Genomic DNA, 18,091 nt, shown 5'->3' on the forward strand with positions numbered 1-18,091 from the left:
TAAAAAAAAAATTGTAAAATCAAAATAGAAATTATCAAAACGTATGCCTCCACATTCCATTCGCTCTGGAACGAGGATTTCTCGAAATCATCTTTCGAAAATCGTTTGGAATATTTTGAAAATTTTTTCTACAGCCACCTGACTTTTTATTTCCATAACAAGTCATCTTGTTATTATCTCGTAATGATCTCATCCTGCCCTCGTTCATCTCCCCGCAATTCCTTCTATCCTGATCTTTGATTTTCGCACAGTCACGAAATTTTTCCACGAGTATCGTTACGGAATCCTTATGGTCGATGGGTACCACTTCATCCTCCTGGACCGGAAGTGTCGTCGATATCAAAGGCGAATCCCGGGGATACTTTTTAGCGCGTTGCACATATCGGGAACATCCTTTGGAAAAATTCTTTCCGTAGACCCTCCCGAGCTGCTGAGCTTTCACGAAGGAGGGTCTAAGGCAACTCTCTTGTCTGGATGTAATTTCCGAAGATTGCTCGAAGCAACTGCAGCCACCTGACACGACGCCATTTCGTGAAATTGTCTTTATGGATAATCCAGGATGATTTCGATTTTCCCAATCGTAAAATCCACCTGGAAAGTCATCCTGATCCTGTCGCAGCGTCTCGTACGAGGTCAGAAGATCATATTGAGTTTCTGGATCATTTTTCAAGGTTCTAGTTCGATCCGAATGAATGGACAGTGCTGCCATCTCGCGGCCGCAGGATCTTTTATCGTAACACTTTGTCCCGACTGGTGACTTTGATCTACGAAATCAATGGTACAATTTTTAGCTTGTTTTCTTTGTATTTTCAAAATTGACTTTTACTTGTAAATCCATGACGGTTTTTTGTCACTGTGCATTTTTCCAAAATATTTTCTTCTATCGGTATCGAAATTCAGTTTCACGTAATCTGGGTAACTATTATTTTTCATTTCTATACCGTTCCTCACGTCGCCGCCACTTTTTTCGTTTTTCAATTTTTCTACGTCGATTTCCTTAGCATCGTCTTTGCGGGGTTTACAGTGACATTGGCAGCAGCTACAGGACGATTCGGGTCTTCTCTTAATATCCTTTTTTAGGAACCTGTCAGGTGTCTTAGGATGATCGTTTATCCATGTATTAGGCAAATACAAATTATTCGATTTAACATTTCGAATTTGTTTATTCGATGAAAATCCTGATTTGACGTTTCCTGGACTTGTCACCTGCAAGAAAATTTTATTATTTCGATATTCTCTAGCTTGTGCGGTTAACTAAAGCATACCTTTGGCTCCTTATGATAATATCTTGAACGTGACCGAAATTCAAGATTTTTTGGAAATTTACGACGAGCACGTCGAAAGGCTATGGATGCTGCGACCAGTTGATGAGATGAACTGGGACACGTATTTGACATTTTTGATTAAGCGAATCCGATAAATCACTGGTATATATATTTAAAAGAAATAAAATTCACAAAATTCTTTATCCAAACATAATATTTTGGTTAACTCTATTACGTATGACGTTTTATTAAATTATGAGAAATTATGTGCGAAACTTTCCTTTGTTTCTTATTTTCAAATTTATACAATCTTATGACTATTGTATGAGTTTCAGGCATTTCAGGTCGTAATATATATGGATACTGGATATTGCGAAGTACTGTTGACGCTTGTTGTTCTCAAGTTTTAATAGACGAGACGAAAGTCTAGACGGTCGGAATTGCAAAGGAACGTTGGAACGGATTTTACATTGTTTAAAAAGTGACTTAATGTAATTTTCAAAGTGTATAAATATTTGGAAAATTTGTCAAAAATATTTTTCCTCGCGTATATTACGACTGCCTCGACAATCGTTCAGCAATGAAAATTTGATACAAAATTTACAAAAATTTTATACTCGTTCCACGAGCTTTTAAAAATCCATTAACCGTTAACGGCTTTAGACAAAAATCGAAATAATGAAACGCTCGTAAATTCCAGAAAAAATAATAAACTCTCTTAGGTCAAGTTAGGCTAGTAGAAAAAACCATGCAATACAAACGAGTATTCGACTATCGTTAACGCCTATGCAAATGGTACTAATTAGCAGCCGATGTAATTGGAATGAAATTAGCGAGAGATTTAATGATGTTTCGCCAATGAAATTCTTACCCGTTGAAAATGAACTTAGTCTCAGGGATTAAGGTTGAAGATCAACTTGTATTTGAAAAATGCAGTGGTACCGTTCAATTTTGTCAATTATCGTTATACTAATTTTCCAAAATTTTGTCAATTCCGAGGAGTGCCAATACGCGGAATGTATAGCGGAAGGTAAATTTGAGTATTTTTAGTTTATAAAAAAAAAAAAAAATATTTTTAATTACAAAACAAGAATCTATCTAAAAGTTTTTATATTTTAACAGCAAATCGTATAAAAAGTATCATAGACGAAAGTCTCAATCCCTGTGAAGATTTTATGGAATTTTCATGCGGACGATTGAACAGTTATTATTCGCAAAATTCTTATAAATATCCGCGAGCCAGAAGCAGTGTTCTTATTCAACATTATGAAACGCTTGAAAGCAAAATAATAGAGGAATTAGATGAGCCAGTGCGTCCTGATGAGCATCGAGGTATTAGTCTGGCAAAATTATATTGGCAAAGTTGTAAAATCAGTAAGTATCTTTTCGTAGCTTAATTATTTTTTCACTATTTAACAATGACATCCCAATGTAATTTTTATAAAACAGCAAAACCCGCGGAAGCAGCTTACGGATTGGAATTGGTCTTCAATCGATTAGGCAAATGGCCAATGGCGACTCCCGATTGGGACATGGATTTTTCTTGGATTAATTTTTCGATAAGTGCCAGAAAATTGGGATTTATGCCAAAAATGTTTATAGACGTTGGTTTAAATTTGGATGACGTTGACAAAGCGTGGAGCATCAATGACACGCTTACGTTTAGGGTATTTTGAATTGGACGTCAAAATTCGTGAAATCCCAAAAACCGGTGTCCTCTTCGTTAAATATTTCTTTAATTCCAATTTCATTTCTACGTCAGGTGGAACGTGCGAAGTTTCATCCACTCGTAGGACCTAAAACTCCAACTGGTATGAGATCTGACGATTTTTATTCGACAATTGTGAAACGTATGTTGGGAAATCGTTCAAACATTTTCAATATGGATGATATGGTAAAAGACTTGGCGGGAGTTCATGACTTTCGTATGGACATTTTTGATGTAATTATTTTTTTTTAATAATTAACATTTAATATAAACCAATTGTCTTACATTATCTACTATAACTCACTTGACAATTGCGCAGATGAATCATGGGCAAAAAACACCAATTCTTGAGATGAAACAAGTATCAATTGCTGAATTACAAAAGACTTATCCTTACGTCAACTGGATGGAGTATTTGAGAGCCATGCTACCACGTAAACAAGCCAATTATTTGTCTGACAGAAATTGCGTGTTAATCGAACCGTGCTTCTTGTCGAACATCGATGAGCTATTGAAAAAAACCGATAAAAGGTTAAATATTTTCGAAATTAGATACTTAGACGGTGGATTAAAATTGTAACATTTTTTTAAACAGAATATTAGCAAATCATGGCTTTCTGGTTCTTATTGACGAAATGACCCTGTATAACAGGCCACTCGTTAACTTGATATTGGCCAAAGATACCGAAGAGGTTGAAGACATCTGTTACAAATCGACTAAACTCACGTAAGAATTTTCAGATTAATTGGTAGATTAAAACGACAACAAAAATGGTGGAAAACTTGTTAAAAAAAGATATATTATTTTTTTTCATAGTTTTTCACGAGCTCTCGATATGATTGTAGCCAAATTTGCTGGGCCAATTACCAAAGCAAAAGTCACGGAATTACAAACTCGTATTGCGCACGAGGCGCATCAAATATTCCATAGAATACCATGGATGGATCATTTGACACAGTAAGTATTGTTGAACAAGAACAAGAACAAAACAAATATGTATATCCAATGACTTGCACAAGATCCCATATACAATACAATAGTAAAAACTATAACAGTACTACAATTCAAAATAATTGTTTGCATGACTCAATTTTCTTTTTTTTTTTTTATTCACAGACTGCACGCAGCCAAAAAATCCGAGAGGACCACTTTCGTCAACGTCTATTCGGATGATATTTTTGATACTAATTATTTTGATCGTGTTAGTGCCATTTTTGTACTACAATAATTGTACGGTGTATCCATTGCACTGTTTGACATTCCAACCAAAATTTACCATTGCTTTTTTCCTCTTAGCTCGACTTTACCAAACCCAACGCCATATTGGTACTTTTCCGTGAACTTAATATTTTCCTGAGAGATCAGTATTTTCTACAAATCGGACGACCACGGGCCATGTATGCTTTGCGACGCATCGACAATCAGACAATGCAGGCGATGGTGAGGACGCCATTTGCTGCAAGTGACGTCGTCGTGAAACCAGAACGTATCACGAATGAAGTTTGTGAGTATAAATCAAAGTAAAAGTTGACGCTGACAATTAATTATTATTGATGATAATGTTTCTTGATTCTTATCAGACATACCAGCTGGAGCTTTGGGACCAGGACGCTTCAGTACATTGCCTGAACTTGATTTTATGAATTATGCTGTCATCGGTTTGCAAATTGCACTCTCAATGGGACTTCAGATTTACGAGAAGGGATCGTTCATCGATAGTAATTTACAATGGCGAGAAAAATCCTGGTGGACTCAGACGACACAGAGACACTGGTGCTCTCTTAAAGCCTGTCGTGAAATTGCTCAACTGAAGGTATGTCTAAAAGTTGATCGATAAGTTGGTTTTTGTATGAAGACTTCAAAATGATTTTGTCATTTTTCTCATAGCCACTTGACTCACTGGACATCACTTTTGGATACATTGGAGCTGCTGAAATAGCTTACAAGTCATTTTTCTACTGGAAACAACAAAAAATGTGCAACGTTACTCTACCAGGTAAGTTGGTGTGGTCCCTTCTGGTGTTTAATTTTTGTTAAATTTCGATTTTCTAACGACAGGCTTGAAATACACAACCAGACAGTTGTTCTGGATAGCAGCAGCTACCGCAAATTGTGATCCAGCCATGAAACCACGATACAACTGGATGGTGGCGAACAATTGCAATTTTGGTGTTGATTTTGGTTGTCCGGTAGGTTCCAGAATGAATTTAATGAATAAATGTAAAATGTGGATACCCTAGAAATCATATTAATGAAATTATCATAAGTCAATAAATAAATTCTCACGTTTTAACACACCGTTCGTACACAAGTATTCTAATTGTTATCAAACCCTTAACAAATGATTAAAGTTTTTCAAAGCAAAGAAAATAAAAACGAGGAGAAAAACCGAAAACCGACTCGCTAAGAAAATTTTTATTTATTCTGTACATAAGTCACACGCTCTTTTCTCGAACCCCCTCGAATCACATTCAACACTGTTGATTCGCAAGCAAAAACAGATTATCCGATTCGCCAGCGATCGTCGCGTTGTGAAACTTACATCATTTATACCTTACAATAAATACAGTTTAATAATATAGTGTACAAAGTTCTAGAGAATCGATCATGCCTTCTGTCGATTTCAAATTTTTCTGAGATCTAAGCTCAGGCAAAAAATGTGTGAATAGAGAAAAATAGCTGACTGTTCGCTCAGAATTTCCTTTTTAATAAAAGACAATTCACACGTAACACACCTACCAGTTATGATCCAACTGCAGGATCAGTCTGTATTCTGATTAATGCTGAGCCAATGGTAAGAGGACGTCTTTATGAAGAGGTACCAACGTTTCTCATCAACGCCAATTGTTTCCAAAATTAATTCATCCACGGTGGGCAAGAAGTGGGCGGCTGGCACGCTTGAGAAATAGGAACTTGATAGTGCTGCATATTTTGCTGAGGATGCTGGGCCCTCTGTTGTTGATGATATGGCGGAGGTGGCGGAGGTGGATTACATATCGATTGCATCAGAGGCATCGAATTATAAGGAGGTGGTTTCATGCTGTATGGTGGCATCTGATTGTATTCGACATTCATATGAGACTCCATCATGGGACTTTGAATTCCTACAGGAGACTGATTACCCTCGTTTTGAACTGAAAGGGAAAAGACACATTTTTTTAATGAATTTATTTCATTTTTTATTATATCTTTTCACCCACTTACCCCTCATGGGACGAATTTGTGGCGGAGGAACATTCGTAGGTGGTGGCGCTGGGTAGAGAATGTGATGGTCCTCTCTAGGAGGTGGCGGTGGGGGTGGTGGTGGCCTCCCCCAAGGGACTCTAGGATGATGCGCTTGCCATGGTGCCTGAGGTGGCGGTGGCGGAGGTCCTGCAGGATCTCCTCCCAAATTCTGTTCGTTTCCTGTAATAAAGATTTATCCTTCTTAACGTCAAGAAAGACTCGATCGGCCTAATATGAAGATGATTTATCCAGTTTTTTGTCTCTGAAATTTAAATTTATGTACCTGGATTCTGACTAGCCATCTTCGGATCCATGCTACGCTTGTCACCTGAATAAATAAACATTGACTATATGAAGGTACTGCGAACTCCACTACGCGACAGATAATTAAAACTTGTGATGAAAGCAACGTTGTTTAAAAGATGAATATCTTCTCAGATATTCTAGCCATCGAGATTTACTGCACAGCTGTGTCTGGGTTTTAGTAGCAATTGTTCTCCTGAAATAAGTTTATAGAATGCAAAAAATATTGTGATTGATATTGATCGATAAACCACAGCACTGAAGTTTTCATAGTACTCATCGAATCTGAAAGTAAATCAAAAGTACAATTCATATTAATTCTAGAAGAAAAGCAACAATTATTTTAAACTCCATTCCAGTTCCAAGTGGACTTAATAAATACAATTCAGCTTTCATCTGTAAATGTTCTACACTGATAAGTCAATTAAATGTACAATACAGACAATGCAATTACATAACTCCTGATGACTCCCACACATGGAAATAAATGCACACGTGATTGCAGACCTGAATAAAAATTGTAGAAGTAACATCAGTAAATATCAAAATTCCATGTAATCTGCAAAATACAATGAATTAATCTATAAATAATATGCAATAATTATATAATCAATGTCAGCTAGTTTATCCATCCCTGCTGTCCCTACAAATTCAGCTGTTTTAAACTGTAAATATAAAAGACAAACTATGCTTGAACAGAGCAGCACGTAAAACAAATTAAACAACAATACAGCAACTCCAAAGTCATACCTGATCCATCGAACAACCTGCAATTAGATAATCTCATACGACACAAGTCTTAGTATAAGAAAAATATGTAAAACGACTTAAGTTACCATGTATACTACAGTCTAAGAGTATCGAGAAACGATGCCAGGTACCGATCACTCAATAAAACTAGATAAATATAAATTTGCAAACCTCTCTTTAAATTGAAATGGTTTTGCACACTTTATTTTTCTCTTTTTGTCAAAACACACCATCGTACCAACAGGCTATATGAATATTTTTGCAAAACCATTCCTAAAAGACAAAAAGAATTTTCTAATAAAATCTGCAAGGCATCCAGCACTCTTCCGCCTGTAATACTCTTAGCTACAGACCTGAATGTGGAGGTGGCATTAGCATCTTGTTTCGATCGCCATGATGTGGACCCACACCCGCTGGTGGTGGACCATGTAAGATCTGCTGATGTCGGTCACCTTCTCTGCTTGAACAATATTAATTGCATTGATTAAGAGCATAAAGTATATCGTGCAGGACGCGTGGTAGAATAGCGTTAAAAAATGACCCACAGACCCTCGGACAATTCTGAAATAATAAAGTCAAGCCTTGGCTTCGACCAGTTGGCCATTAATGATAAGAGATTTCTCAAGGTTTCTATATACGTATATACTGGTGTGACGCGTTTATATAGCAAACGACTTTGATAAGCACAAGAGTGACTCCACGTTGGCTTCTTTACTGCTCTCCTCTTATCTTATTCTGTTTTTATTTTTTTTATCCTCTTCACCCTTTCTTAGAAAAACAATTGAACCACCTCGTTTATTGTACCGTCAACAGACTATAGATCATAAAACCCGACTGATTGTGAGTCAACTGAGTTTATTTTTGTATGATTCTAACGTGAAAATTATTGATGTTTATTGTTACGTATGTTTTCCGTGTAAAACTCATTACAGTAGAGGAACGACGATAATTGTGAATAATTTATAAATTAACAGAATTTGTCACTTCGGTTGCTTTGCTGTTATTATTTTGCAACGTTAGGACGTAATGAGTTTTACACGACTCGTGCCAGCGATTCAAATTGTTACTGTAAACTAACTTAAAAGCCTTCTCTTTTATCTTTCACTCTTTTTGTTTCTTTAAGAATCTTTAATGTCACTGGATTCCGTAACACCGTTCGCCGATAAGATCGTACGACGCGATTTTAGGGACGTACATTTTTCTGGAAAAAAATCGTTAACGTTTAATGATGATTGGTTGGTAATTTTATCTATAATCACAAGTCCTCGAATCCGATTTGGGAATATTCTTGTGTCGCCTAGTAAAATTCATAGCGATTGTAGTAGAAAGCGCTTATAGGATCACTGCCACGATCACAAATTATACAATAATTTCAGTACTGCAAATACAATAATTAACGATGATTTTGTTCCACTTACCCAGAACCATGACGTTGTGCGTGTGGTGGTCCACATTGATATGGCGGTAGTTCCTGAAAAAATAATTTTGTTAAGGTCACAAAACTAATTCCAGGTGTTGGCTAGCATTATTTAAATACTTCTTCAGAAATAATACTGTACGAAATAATTGAAATTTTGAAATTAATGATATCTACCTGCGCCCCATCGACATCCGAAAATCGCCTCTTGACACCCTGACACTTTTGATGTTCAGGCGAATCCGGTTTTTGTTCAAACGACTGCAGCTGCGGCTGCTGAAGAGTATAATGCACCTGCGCTTGCATCTGACCATTTTGATATTGTATCTGTTGCGTATGATATTGTATTTGAGCCTGGACCTGAGGCGGAGGTACGTTATGTAAAGGCATACTCGATGGCGGCAGCTGCACCTACAAAGAATCAAATAAAACAATGAAGACAAAATTGACTTCTATTGCACCTGATCAATAAATAAATTAATAAATACCTGTATCTGTCCCTGGGGTTGTCCCAACTGTTGATGCTGATGCGCCTGATAAAGCCAAGGGGCTGTCTGCGGGGGAGGTACTTGCGTGGGTGGCGGTACACTGGTCAGAATATTCATAGAATTCTGAATTTGATTAACCGACGGTGGCGGCACCATTTGAGGTGGTGGTACTGGTTGTGGCGGAGGACCCTGATCAAGAGGAACTTCTTGTGGATGTTGCATTTCAACACCTGGAGGTGGTGGCGGCGGCGGAGGTGGAGGTGCCTGCTGATGATGCTGCGGCGACTGAGAACTTGGCACCAGGAAAGTTTGGTTTGTGGGAGGTGGAACTTGAAGATGAAATTGTGGCGGAGGTGGTGGAGGTGGCTGACCCTCAAATTGTGGAGGCATCACGTGGGACATGACAGGGGGAGGTTCATGAGTTTGATGCATTTGGGATGGTACAATATGTTCTCCAGGTTGTAACACAAATTGGGTTTGGGCCTGAGAAACAGGTGCCTGAACTTGTTGATATTGTATTTGATAAGTTTGTGGTATTGGAGGAGGTGGTTGGTTGGGTGGAAAGTTTGGCGGTGGAAAATGAAGATGCAACAATGGCGGTGGTGGTTGTTGGGTCATGTTCAATGGTGCGGAAGGTGGTGGCTGTTGAAGATTCACGTTGACAGTTTCAATGACACCGTGGGAAGGTGTTGGCGGTCTTTGTATATTTGGCTGCGTGTAAACGTAAGAAACAGCGCCGCCATTTACGGATCCACTGCTACTTGAGATGAAACTTTGCGAAGCTGGACTGTGTGGTGGGGGTTGGCTCATGACGTACATTTGTGTCATGGGCTGTGGCGATGCTTGAGAACCTGATGGAGGAACTTGAATTCCTTGGATTTGTAATGGCTGACCAGGATGAATTTGATACTGAACTTGGCTTACTGCTGGTGGTGGTCCAATTAATTGGACCTGCCCAACTGGTGGTGGTTGCATGAAAGTTTGTATCTCCTAGAGATAAAAATTCATGCATTGATTCTACATTCTCCCTTGCTGACTGCTAGTTCTTGGTAGGATTGGGTAAATGATACCTGAGTTTGACCTGATGAAACTAGAGGTCCTGAATGTGCTGGAATGTGTACTCCTGGAGGTGGCACCGTAACACCTGTTCCCGGTGCACCAGCCACTGTCGCTGTGAGTATGGTTGCTGGTAATGTCACAACACTACTCTGTGGATGCTGAATTATATCTGGAATGGCAGATACACCATCAGATTGTCAATACTATAATAATTTTTGAAAGTATTAAAGGTGGTTGAAATTTTATGTACCTTGATGTTGAATAGTAACGACATTCGGTTGTCCCAGTGTTCCAATATTCATTGTTTGAAATTGAGCTAAACAAGACCAGGAATGGATTTGATTTTATGATTTTTCTTTTTTACTTACGAAACCATGCATACTTGACCATTTTTTACCTTGTTGTATCTGCTGCATTTGCGGTTGTTCCATAACTTGTTGTGATTGAACAGGTGGTGGTTGTTGCTGTATATAAGATTGCAATTCAGATTGCATCGTTTGGATCAAATTAATTGCCAGTTGTTTAGCATTTTGCAACGCCTCTGGTTTCGGATGTCTATAACAATTACAACAATAATTGTTTTTGCTACGACTAACTGTTGCTAATATCATAACAAAGACAAATAATAACAGAATCTTACTCTATATACAAATGAAGTGGATCTGGCGATTCGGTACCCAAAACTGGGTCGGTAAATTGTGAACCGCGACCCCGTAAGGTCACAGTCGCCCCAGTCTCACCCCTAATATACAGTAAGTTCGCACCACCAGCACCAATAATACGTCCCCGCAAGTCAAAACCCTGAGGAGCATTTTCTATGCCTACACAAATTTTCTCCTAAAATTTAAAATAGCACCACCAGATATTGAAATTCTTAATAAGAAACTAATATCTCTTATTAGCGTTACATACCACAGTAGGTACACCTGAATGTAAGCTCATAAGCGGTGGAGGAGCATTGGTAAATCTGCTGGGTCTATTCAGAGAGCTTTGATGTTCTGTTTTTATTATTTCATTGATCTTTTCGATGGCCACTGGTTTTGTGAAAATATATTGATATGAAGATGTCTTATTGTACTAACGATATAAATTACACTAATAAGAATTAATACATACAGTCAATATTATGTTTCGTATGACCCTGTATATATAAATACAATGGATGTTCGTTTGGACATCTTAATTTTTCTTGTTCTGTCATAAATCGTCCACGAGTGGAAACAGTAGCACCTGTACATAAGATTTTATTTAAATATTAAATAAAAATTATCATTATTAGGTATACAATTGGTTTCTTCATACCTGAAAAATTGTTGATCTCATCTTGTATGTATCCTTTTGTGAGCAGAGTTCTGGCACTGGGTGGTATTTCATTAATTTCAAATTCTGTAGTATAGGTATCGGTATTCTTAAAACCACCATTCGAAGATGAAGTCTAGATGAATAAAAGATATATAAATTTCAAAAAGGAACCATCAAAATACAACATTAGAGGTACCTGCAAATTTACAAAAAGACTGTAGTTGTTTTACCTTATTGTTAGGGTTGGAACCCTGCAACTTTCCTTTAGCCATTAGCATTAAATCGACTCTCTCAGTATTATGCGTGGTTTCTTTCATAACCACTGTATCATTTCTGAAATTGAGAGGCAATCACACTAAGTGAGCTGGACACAGAATAATACATAAGCAGTATCTGACAATCATAGAATTACTACAAATATAATAATACATGATACAATCCAAATTGTACAAAGTATTTATTCCTCCTATATATCGAGCAAGAAAGTATACCTATATTTGACATAAGTGACAAGTCAAATATATGAATAGAAGCCTTTTCTCTAACATAAGAAAGCATTTATTATACAAGCTGGTATCAAGTAACAATAAAGCATAAATAGATAAAGCTGATAAGAATAAAAATAAAATATCATGATAATGAAAAATCTTACTGTACTTGAAATAACACATTATTATCTCTTATAACATTCTATAAACTTCCTGAAGGTTATGTTATGTATAATTTACAAAATGTATGAGCAGAAACAATACCGTACAATAAATCATGCATTTTTTAAAATAGTTCTGACTCGGTTCATTTTGTATATCCTACAATACTTAAAAAAAACAGTATACAAGCAACAAAAAGGTAATAAATAATGTTAAGATAACTATTACATGCAACTCACCACTATACAGTTCGAGCTGGTTGTTTAATTTTTATAAAACAAATAATGTTCCACATATTTCTCTCACGCTTTAAACAAATCGATAATTTAAAAAATTATGAAAATCATTAATTCCAATATAAACGGTAAATTATGAACAAATAATTTAACACTGCCAGATTATTCTTTAACAATATTGTTTCAAATACTTTCTTCAAACACATCAGCCACTGTTATTCCCGTTAAACGTTTCATATTCACTCAAATTGCAATGCAAGCACACTTCTATTGTGTAATACTGCAAAAATCAGCACTGATTTGCATAGTGTGTAGTAATCAATTGGTGTCCAGAAATAGTGGCGGCCAATTCAGCGTGAAAGTTGTACGCAAGTTAATCAGCTGACTGTACCTTTCGAAATGCGCTACAGTCTTGAATCTATAATTATCAAATATTAATTATTTCTAACAAAAATATTAACGGTGAGCAACAAAAATGAGATTCAAAATTTGATCCTTACGTTATTCAGAGATTATTGCAGCTGAAAGTCATTCACACAGCTAGGTATTGTTCCATTAAATTCTGATTTGACATTTTTGAAAGTAAGTCAATGGGATATTATAACAAATTTTACTTGAGTTATAACGATAAGAATAAGCATAAATTTCAACTTATTGATATTTCGTTAGGTATTTTGAATGAAATAATACATTTTTGGAAAAATAATCTTTTTGGCCATCTAACGGAAATAATCGAAACTAAAAGTCATAATTAACATTTTCTATTCTTTCGACGAAACTCCTGCAGAGGTCTCATATTTTATATAAAAATTTCAGAATAACGGTGGAATTAAAATTTGTTTCCTCTATCGGACATTTTCAAAACTACTCCATTCCAATTGATTCCAAATCATTTGCTTTTCACTGCAGGTGTTAGCGGTTATCGAAGATGCTTTAGTAAGTGTTTTTAATATTTGCGAATGATTTTCGTGCTATATGCGTACAGTAAATGATAGCAAGATGCCACAAGGAAGACGACGTGCACCTTTTAGTGGAAAAGCCAAAAAGCAGCAAATGCAAGCGAAAAAACAGCGACAGAACCGGCTTCTTCTTGGTGCGTAATGATAGATTTGCTGGTTTTAATTATTGATGAAATTTGGTGACATGCATTTCATGTATTCTTTTACCTGATACCATGCAATTCATGTCGTACTTTAATAGTAATATTAAAACATGTAAAATATTATTTTAAATTCTTATGTCAATAAAATTTGATAACATGAAATGATATGGTATGAGGTGAACATACCACCAGCCTGTTTGGTTTTATGGTTTTGTACTATATCCCACTAGCGACATTAAGAATACTTAAATTAATTAGCAAAAGTTAGGAATGAATATTTGGATAAATAGTAGGACACCACAGCAGAGGGGATGATGATGAAGGAAGCGATGATGTTGCGGACAAGCCTTCTAGAACTGTTCAGAAGATAAATCTACAACCTAAAGATCGCACTAGCAAAAGCAAATATGCATTGCAATTCTTTCGAGAAACCAAGGAGGAACTACAGAGAAGAAAGGAAGAAGCTAGACAGACCATTGAACCAATTCCTTTGGAGCAGCAAGAAATTTCTGATAACTTCTTCCCACCAGGAATCGATATGCCTAAAAGACCACCGTGGGATTTTAATATTACTAAGGAACAACTGGAGTCAAGAGAACAAAGATACTTTACTGTAGGTTTTTATTGGAGAGATTCAACAAGAAAAAATGTACTAGAAGACAATTTCTTTCCTTTTAGGAATATTTGAAGAATATCGAAACCATAGAGAATATCGGATACTTTGAATTGAATCTTGAAACTTGGAGGCAATTGTGGCGAGTCTTAGAAATGTCAGATATATTGTTGATAATAGTGGATATTAGATATCCAGTATTAATGTTTCCTCCTTATTTATATCACTACATAACAGAGGATCTGGAAAAAGACATGATCCTAATATTGAATAAAATTGATCTGGCATCTCCAGCATTAGTCGTAGCCTGGCACAATTATTTTAGAGAACAATATCCCAAGATACATGTCTTAGAATTTACTTCGTTTCCTGGATACAATCTCCGTGGTAACACTGAGGATGGTGAAGGATTGAAGAAAAGACGTCGTCGAGGAAAACTAAAGATGGCTGCAGAAGGAGCTCAAAAATTATTTGAAACTTGTAAAGAAATTGTGAGCGATAAGGTAGACCTCAGCTCATGGCACCAGAAAATTCAAGAGGAAATGAATTCAGAATATGATCTCGATGACATTGATAGGAAGGATAACGTAACGATTGAAAAAGAAGACACGAGTTACTTCAAACATGAAAAGTACAAGAATGGTGTCTTAACAATCGGTTGTATTGGAACACCTAACGTTGGAAAATCTTCTTTAATGAATGCTCTAATGGGTAGGTATAGAATATTATTTTCACAGAAAGTCGTATCACAGCTTATCCTGCAGCCTTTAACTATTCTACATACTCAAGAAATGGATTCAATTGGAATGACATAACAAGCTCATTTTTTTACATCAGGAAAGAAGGTTGTGAGTGTATCTCGTACTCCAGGCCACACCAAGCACTTTCAAACTATTTTTTTAACAAAAAGCGTCTGTCTGTGTGATTGCCCTGGATTGGTTTTCCCTTCGACAGTGCCAAAACAACTTCAAATACTCATGGGATCATTTCCAATCGCCCAGGTTAGGGAACCTTACACAACAATAAAGTTTATAGCCGAGAGAATAGATCTGCCGAAGCTTCTACGACTACAGCATCCTTCAAATGATGACACCTGGAGCGCCATGGATATCTGTGACGGATGGGCAGCTAAAAGAAATTATAAAACAGCAAAGGCAGCCCGATTGGATTCTTACAGGGCTGCTAATTCTTTACTCCGAATGGCATTGGAAGGAAAGATATGTATATATGCATATCCACCTGGATGGGCTGCGAATAAGGGTGAGAGAGGAAAATGACAAAAACAATTGATTCATAATAAATTGAAACCCATACAGATAATAATTATTACGTTTTATTTACAGAAAAATGGGAGAAGCACAGTGATGTTGAAATCGTCAGGTGGATTCAAGCTAAAAGTCAGGGTGAGGTTGATCCTGAAACTGAAAGAGTCTTTACGTCCTCTGATGAAGACGAAGAGGAACATCCGGATGAACAACAAGAATCGTCGAAGGATCAACAAGATAATGACTCTACTGATTCTACAGATGATGATTTGGACATGCCAGTAACAGTGAATAAATTTAAAGCGCTTACAACGGCTTCTTAGTTTTGTGTAATTTTCTCTGTAACGATTGAAAAAGCTTGAAACTAGAAACTGCAACAGTAACAGAAACATGTTAATCCTTTTTTTTTTAAATTATAATTACTCGTTACACCAAAATGGCGCTGATCTTACTCGAATATATATTGTAAAATATCATAGATGTATCGGAAATATATTTTACAATATTTACTGCATCCATAAATGGTTTTTTCTCATTTAAATTCCTGCTAATATTTATTTTAAACAAGACAACGTTACTCAAGTTTTAAGAATATTTTATTTGTTATTGCGAGCAAAATAATTGCATGGTGATACACCTATTTAAGTAAAAACGTTATAATTTATATCTTACAGACTTATTACTTATTGTTACTACTGGTTATTTTACCACTATTATTCGCAACCTGTTCTCGTGATTAATTTCAGTGTTAAAAAAGAAAACGAATATTTACATGTACGATCTATCAAAGCAGTGAATAATTAATGCGCTATTGGTCCATCGAAATGGAAATGTTTAGCAAGTACCGATATAGCGGATACGAACGCGTGAAGAATATATTTTTAGAATAAAAAACATTCGAAGCTTCTATTGTCTAAAATCCTCCACTACTCATCCTTGCAGCATATTGCAACAAATAATAATATTAAAAACTGTTTGTGCTACAAAAAAGATTGTGTAATAATTAAATTTATTTCTATTTACTTTTTGCACAAGCTAACACGTACTATACACAGATTGCAGTCTATGAGTCAAAAATTGTTAAAGCACAGTAAACCACAAAATCGATTGACTTTCGATTATACAAGAACTCGTGATAATTATTTTTGAAAAATAGTGTTTCTAATTACTCACTCGGCTAATTCTTCTATCACTGTTCTTATTGATTGTATTTTTTTTTAATCTGAGGTATAACGGTGTCGCGTAATATTTCACTAATGAACCTGCTACTAATTACTTTTTAAATTGCAATCGCTAATATCACGGGCGCTAATTAGAACTACGGATATCTTCTCTTTTGTTCTTTCGGAAACGAGGAAAATGAAAGAACAAAGAAACAGATCACAGTATACAGTATAGGGGAATACAAGTGGAAAGTTGTTGTCTTAGGCTCCCAAAATTTTTTTGACAGAGTAGCCAGGAATTGCGTAAAAGAAAAGTAAAATTAATAGCAATATCCCAATGGCGATCACTGCTTTGAGAATAGCCCATTTGTAATTGTGCCAAACGATGTACTTGATCGACTTCAGAGGATTCAGGAACCACATAAAAGACGCATCCGGTCGACTGTAAAATCAAAATAATATTAGACAATAGCAAAATTTTGTATTATATTTGATTTTTATGAAACTGCTTTAAAGCAAATCAAGTATATCGATTTAAAAAATTCATTTAATGACAGATTTTGAAAATCCAAAACGTCATTTTTAATTTGATGTATTCGCAATAAACAGTAAATAATTACTTTGGCTTGTCAAGTGGATCTGGTTCGTTTCTTCCATATCCAGCTGGATTTTTTTCAGCTTCCTCTTTCGTCAGCAAATGTATTTCCGCTTCGACTTTTCCCTAATGCACGAAAAATGATTTTGAATATTAAAACAAAATATTATTACAATTCCCATAACGACGATACATATTTTATTATATTACCGTCAATTCCATGTCCTCGTTTTCTTTTTTCACGTAAAATGGCCACCAACCCTTAATACGTTTCTGCTTAAATATATTAACCATCGGCACAGAACCGTCAGTTTTCAACATCCCCAAAGTACAAAGTTTACTATTCTTCGCCCCCCTGGGAAATCTATTTAAATCGAGGGTAATGGCGCCCAAGAAATCATCAGCCGAAAAATGATCAGCGTCCCAAACCTGAAAAAAAAAATTCAAAAAATCAAATTTCTTAGATAACAATTATTGATCAACAATTACCAATCATTCAATATATACTGTGACGTGATTTTTCGAATCACGGTCCTAAGGCGGCTCCGGTTACCGATACAGATAACGTTCTCGATTTCTGGTTTCCTTCGGGTCGCCACCCTGCTCAGAAGCTACGCTCTCGGGTTGATTCGTATAGTTATGCCAGGGCTCTCGTAAGATTTCGTTATTGTTTAGTTGAGGTCGAGGTGCTCGAATCTGCCGTGGGGAGATAGTCTCGACGTACCGAGTTGCCCGGCAGAGGAGAGTACCCGACGGAGACGTTTCCATGGACCGGCAGGAGCCCGGGTGAAATACCGGCGCCCCGCTGGAGACGGGCAAAGGGCTGTAGAGCGGGCGGAGGTAGTTTTGATACGGTTAAGGGCAGGAGAGGAACCTCCTGCCCGAGTTAAGGATGTGGTGCCCAGCTGTCGCCCGATGCCCTGGGGAAGCGGCCGTGGAGGATCTCCAG

The 18,091-nt window shown here is 36.6% G+C and overlaps 5 protein-coding genes across 9 annotated transcripts in view; 2 read left to right on the top strand and 3 right to left on the bottom strand.

The window, feature by feature from the left end:
- Positions 1 to 4: 4 nt before the first annotated feature.
- LOC107265535 lies at positions 5 to 1,813 on the bottom strand. Its single transcript, XM_025082810.1, has 3 exons — positions 1,266 to 1,813; positions 827 to 1,206; positions 5 to 764 (listed from the first exon to the last, which is right to left on the bottom strand). The coding sequence occupies exons 1-3, from the start codon at positions 1,395 to 1,397 to the stop codon at positions 35 to 37; spliced, it is 1,242 nt and encodes a 413-aa protein (XP_024938578.1). The 5' UTR covers positions 1,398 to 1,813; the 3' UTR covers positions 5 to 34.
- Positions 1,814 to 2,052: 239 nt separating this feature from the next.
- LOC107265532 (neprilysin-2) lies at positions 2,053 to 5,276 on the top strand. Its single transcript, XM_015735090.2, has 12 exons — positions 2,053 to 2,295; positions 2,388 to 2,639; positions 2,715 to 2,932; positions 3,028 to 3,207; positions 3,293 to 3,504; positions 3,569 to 3,700; positions 3,791 to 3,931; positions 4,091 to 4,175; positions 4,271 to 4,478; positions 4,555 to 4,787; positions 4,862 to 4,970; positions 5,033 to 5,276. The coding sequence occupies exons 1-12, from the start codon at positions 2,196 to 2,198 to the stop codon at positions 5,212 to 5,214; spliced, it is 2,052 nt and encodes a 683-aa protein (XP_015590576.1). The 5' UTR covers positions 2,053 to 2,195; the 3' UTR covers positions 5,215 to 5,276.
- A 98-nt stretch (positions 5,277 to 5,374) lies between these two features.
- On the bottom strand, positions 5,375 to 13,042 carry LOC107265531 (extensin). 3 transcript variants are annotated; one of them, XM_015735086.2, is made up of 17 exons: positions 12,905 to 13,041; positions 12,408 to 12,822; positions 11,749 to 11,851; positions 11,519 to 11,651; positions 11,333 to 11,446; positions 11,129 to 11,250; positions 10,857 to 11,053; positions 10,614 to 10,771; positions 10,467 to 10,532; positions 10,228 to 10,385; positions 9,158 to 10,147; positions 8,847 to 9,080; positions 8,671 to 8,723; positions 7,606 to 7,709; positions 6,483 to 6,527; positions 6,179 to 6,379; positions 5,375 to 6,108 (listed from the first exon to the last, which is right to left on the bottom strand). In XM_015735086.2, exons 3-17 carry the CDS (start codon positions 11,833 to 11,835, stop codon positions 5,831 to 5,833), a joined length of 2,940 nt encoding a protein of 979 aa, XP_015590572.1. In that variant the 5' UTR covers positions 11,836 to 11,851; positions 12,408 to 12,822; positions 12,905 to 13,041; the 3' UTR covers positions 5,375 to 5,830. The 3 variants fall into 3 exon arrangements, 2 of the variants coding, with proteins under 2 accessions (XP_015590572.1, XP_015590574.1); XM_015735088.2 differs by lacking the exon at positions 6,483 to 6,527; XR_003059111.1 differs by lacking the exons at positions 6,483 to 6,527; positions 7,606 to 7,709 and having other exon boundaries at positions 5,967 to 6,108; positions 12,905 to 13,042.
- On the top strand, positions 12,727 to 15,906 carry LOC107265534 (guanine nucleotide-binding protein-like 1). Of its 3 annotated transcripts, XM_015735093.2 has the most exons (6): positions 12,727 to 12,866; positions 13,314 to 13,497; positions 13,797 to 14,119; positions 14,185 to 14,830; positions 14,957 to 15,379; positions 15,463 to 15,906. In XM_015735093.2, the coding sequence occupies exons 2-6, from the start codon at positions 13,380 to 13,382 to the stop codon at positions 15,705 to 15,707; spliced, it is 1,755 nt and encodes a 584-aa protein (XP_015590579.1). In that variant the 5' UTR covers positions 12,727 to 12,866; positions 13,314 to 13,379; the 3' UTR covers positions 15,708 to 15,906. The 3 variants fall into 3 exon arrangements, with proteins under 3 accessions (XP_015590579.1, XP_015590580.1, XP_024938576.1); XM_015735094.2 differs by lacking the exon at positions 12,727 to 12,866 and having other exon boundaries at positions 13,186 to 13,497; positions 13,800 to 14,119; XM_025082808.1 differs by lacking the exon at positions 12,727 to 12,866 and having other exon boundaries at positions 13,189 to 13,497.
- Positions 15,907 to 15,962: 56 nt separating this feature from the next.
- LOC107265530 (otoferlin) overlaps positions 15,963 to 18,091 on the bottom strand; it is a 22,123-nt gene continuing 19,994 nt past the window's right edge. The window contains exons 23-25 of the mRNA XM_015735084.2: positions 17,353 to 17,571; positions 17,168 to 17,268; positions 15,963 to 16,989 (exon numbers count right to left, since the gene is read on the bottom strand). Coding sequence (XP_015590570.1) covers positions 16,809 to 16,989; positions 17,168 to 17,268; positions 17,353 to 17,571 — 501 coding nt within the window. The 3' untranslated portion in view covers positions 15,963 to 16,808. The remainder of the gene's footprint in view (positions 16,990 to 17,167; positions 17,269 to 17,352; positions 17,572 to 18,091) is intronic.

Source organism: Cephus cinctus, unplaced genomic scaffold, assembly GCF_000341935.2.
Source record: "Cephus cinctus unplaced genomic scaffold, Ccin1 Ccin1_scaffold0228, whole genome shotgun sequence".
In the NCBI taxonomy this organism is placed as follows: Eukaryota; Metazoa; Arthropoda; class Insecta; order Hymenoptera; family Cephidae; genus Cephus; species Cephus cinctus.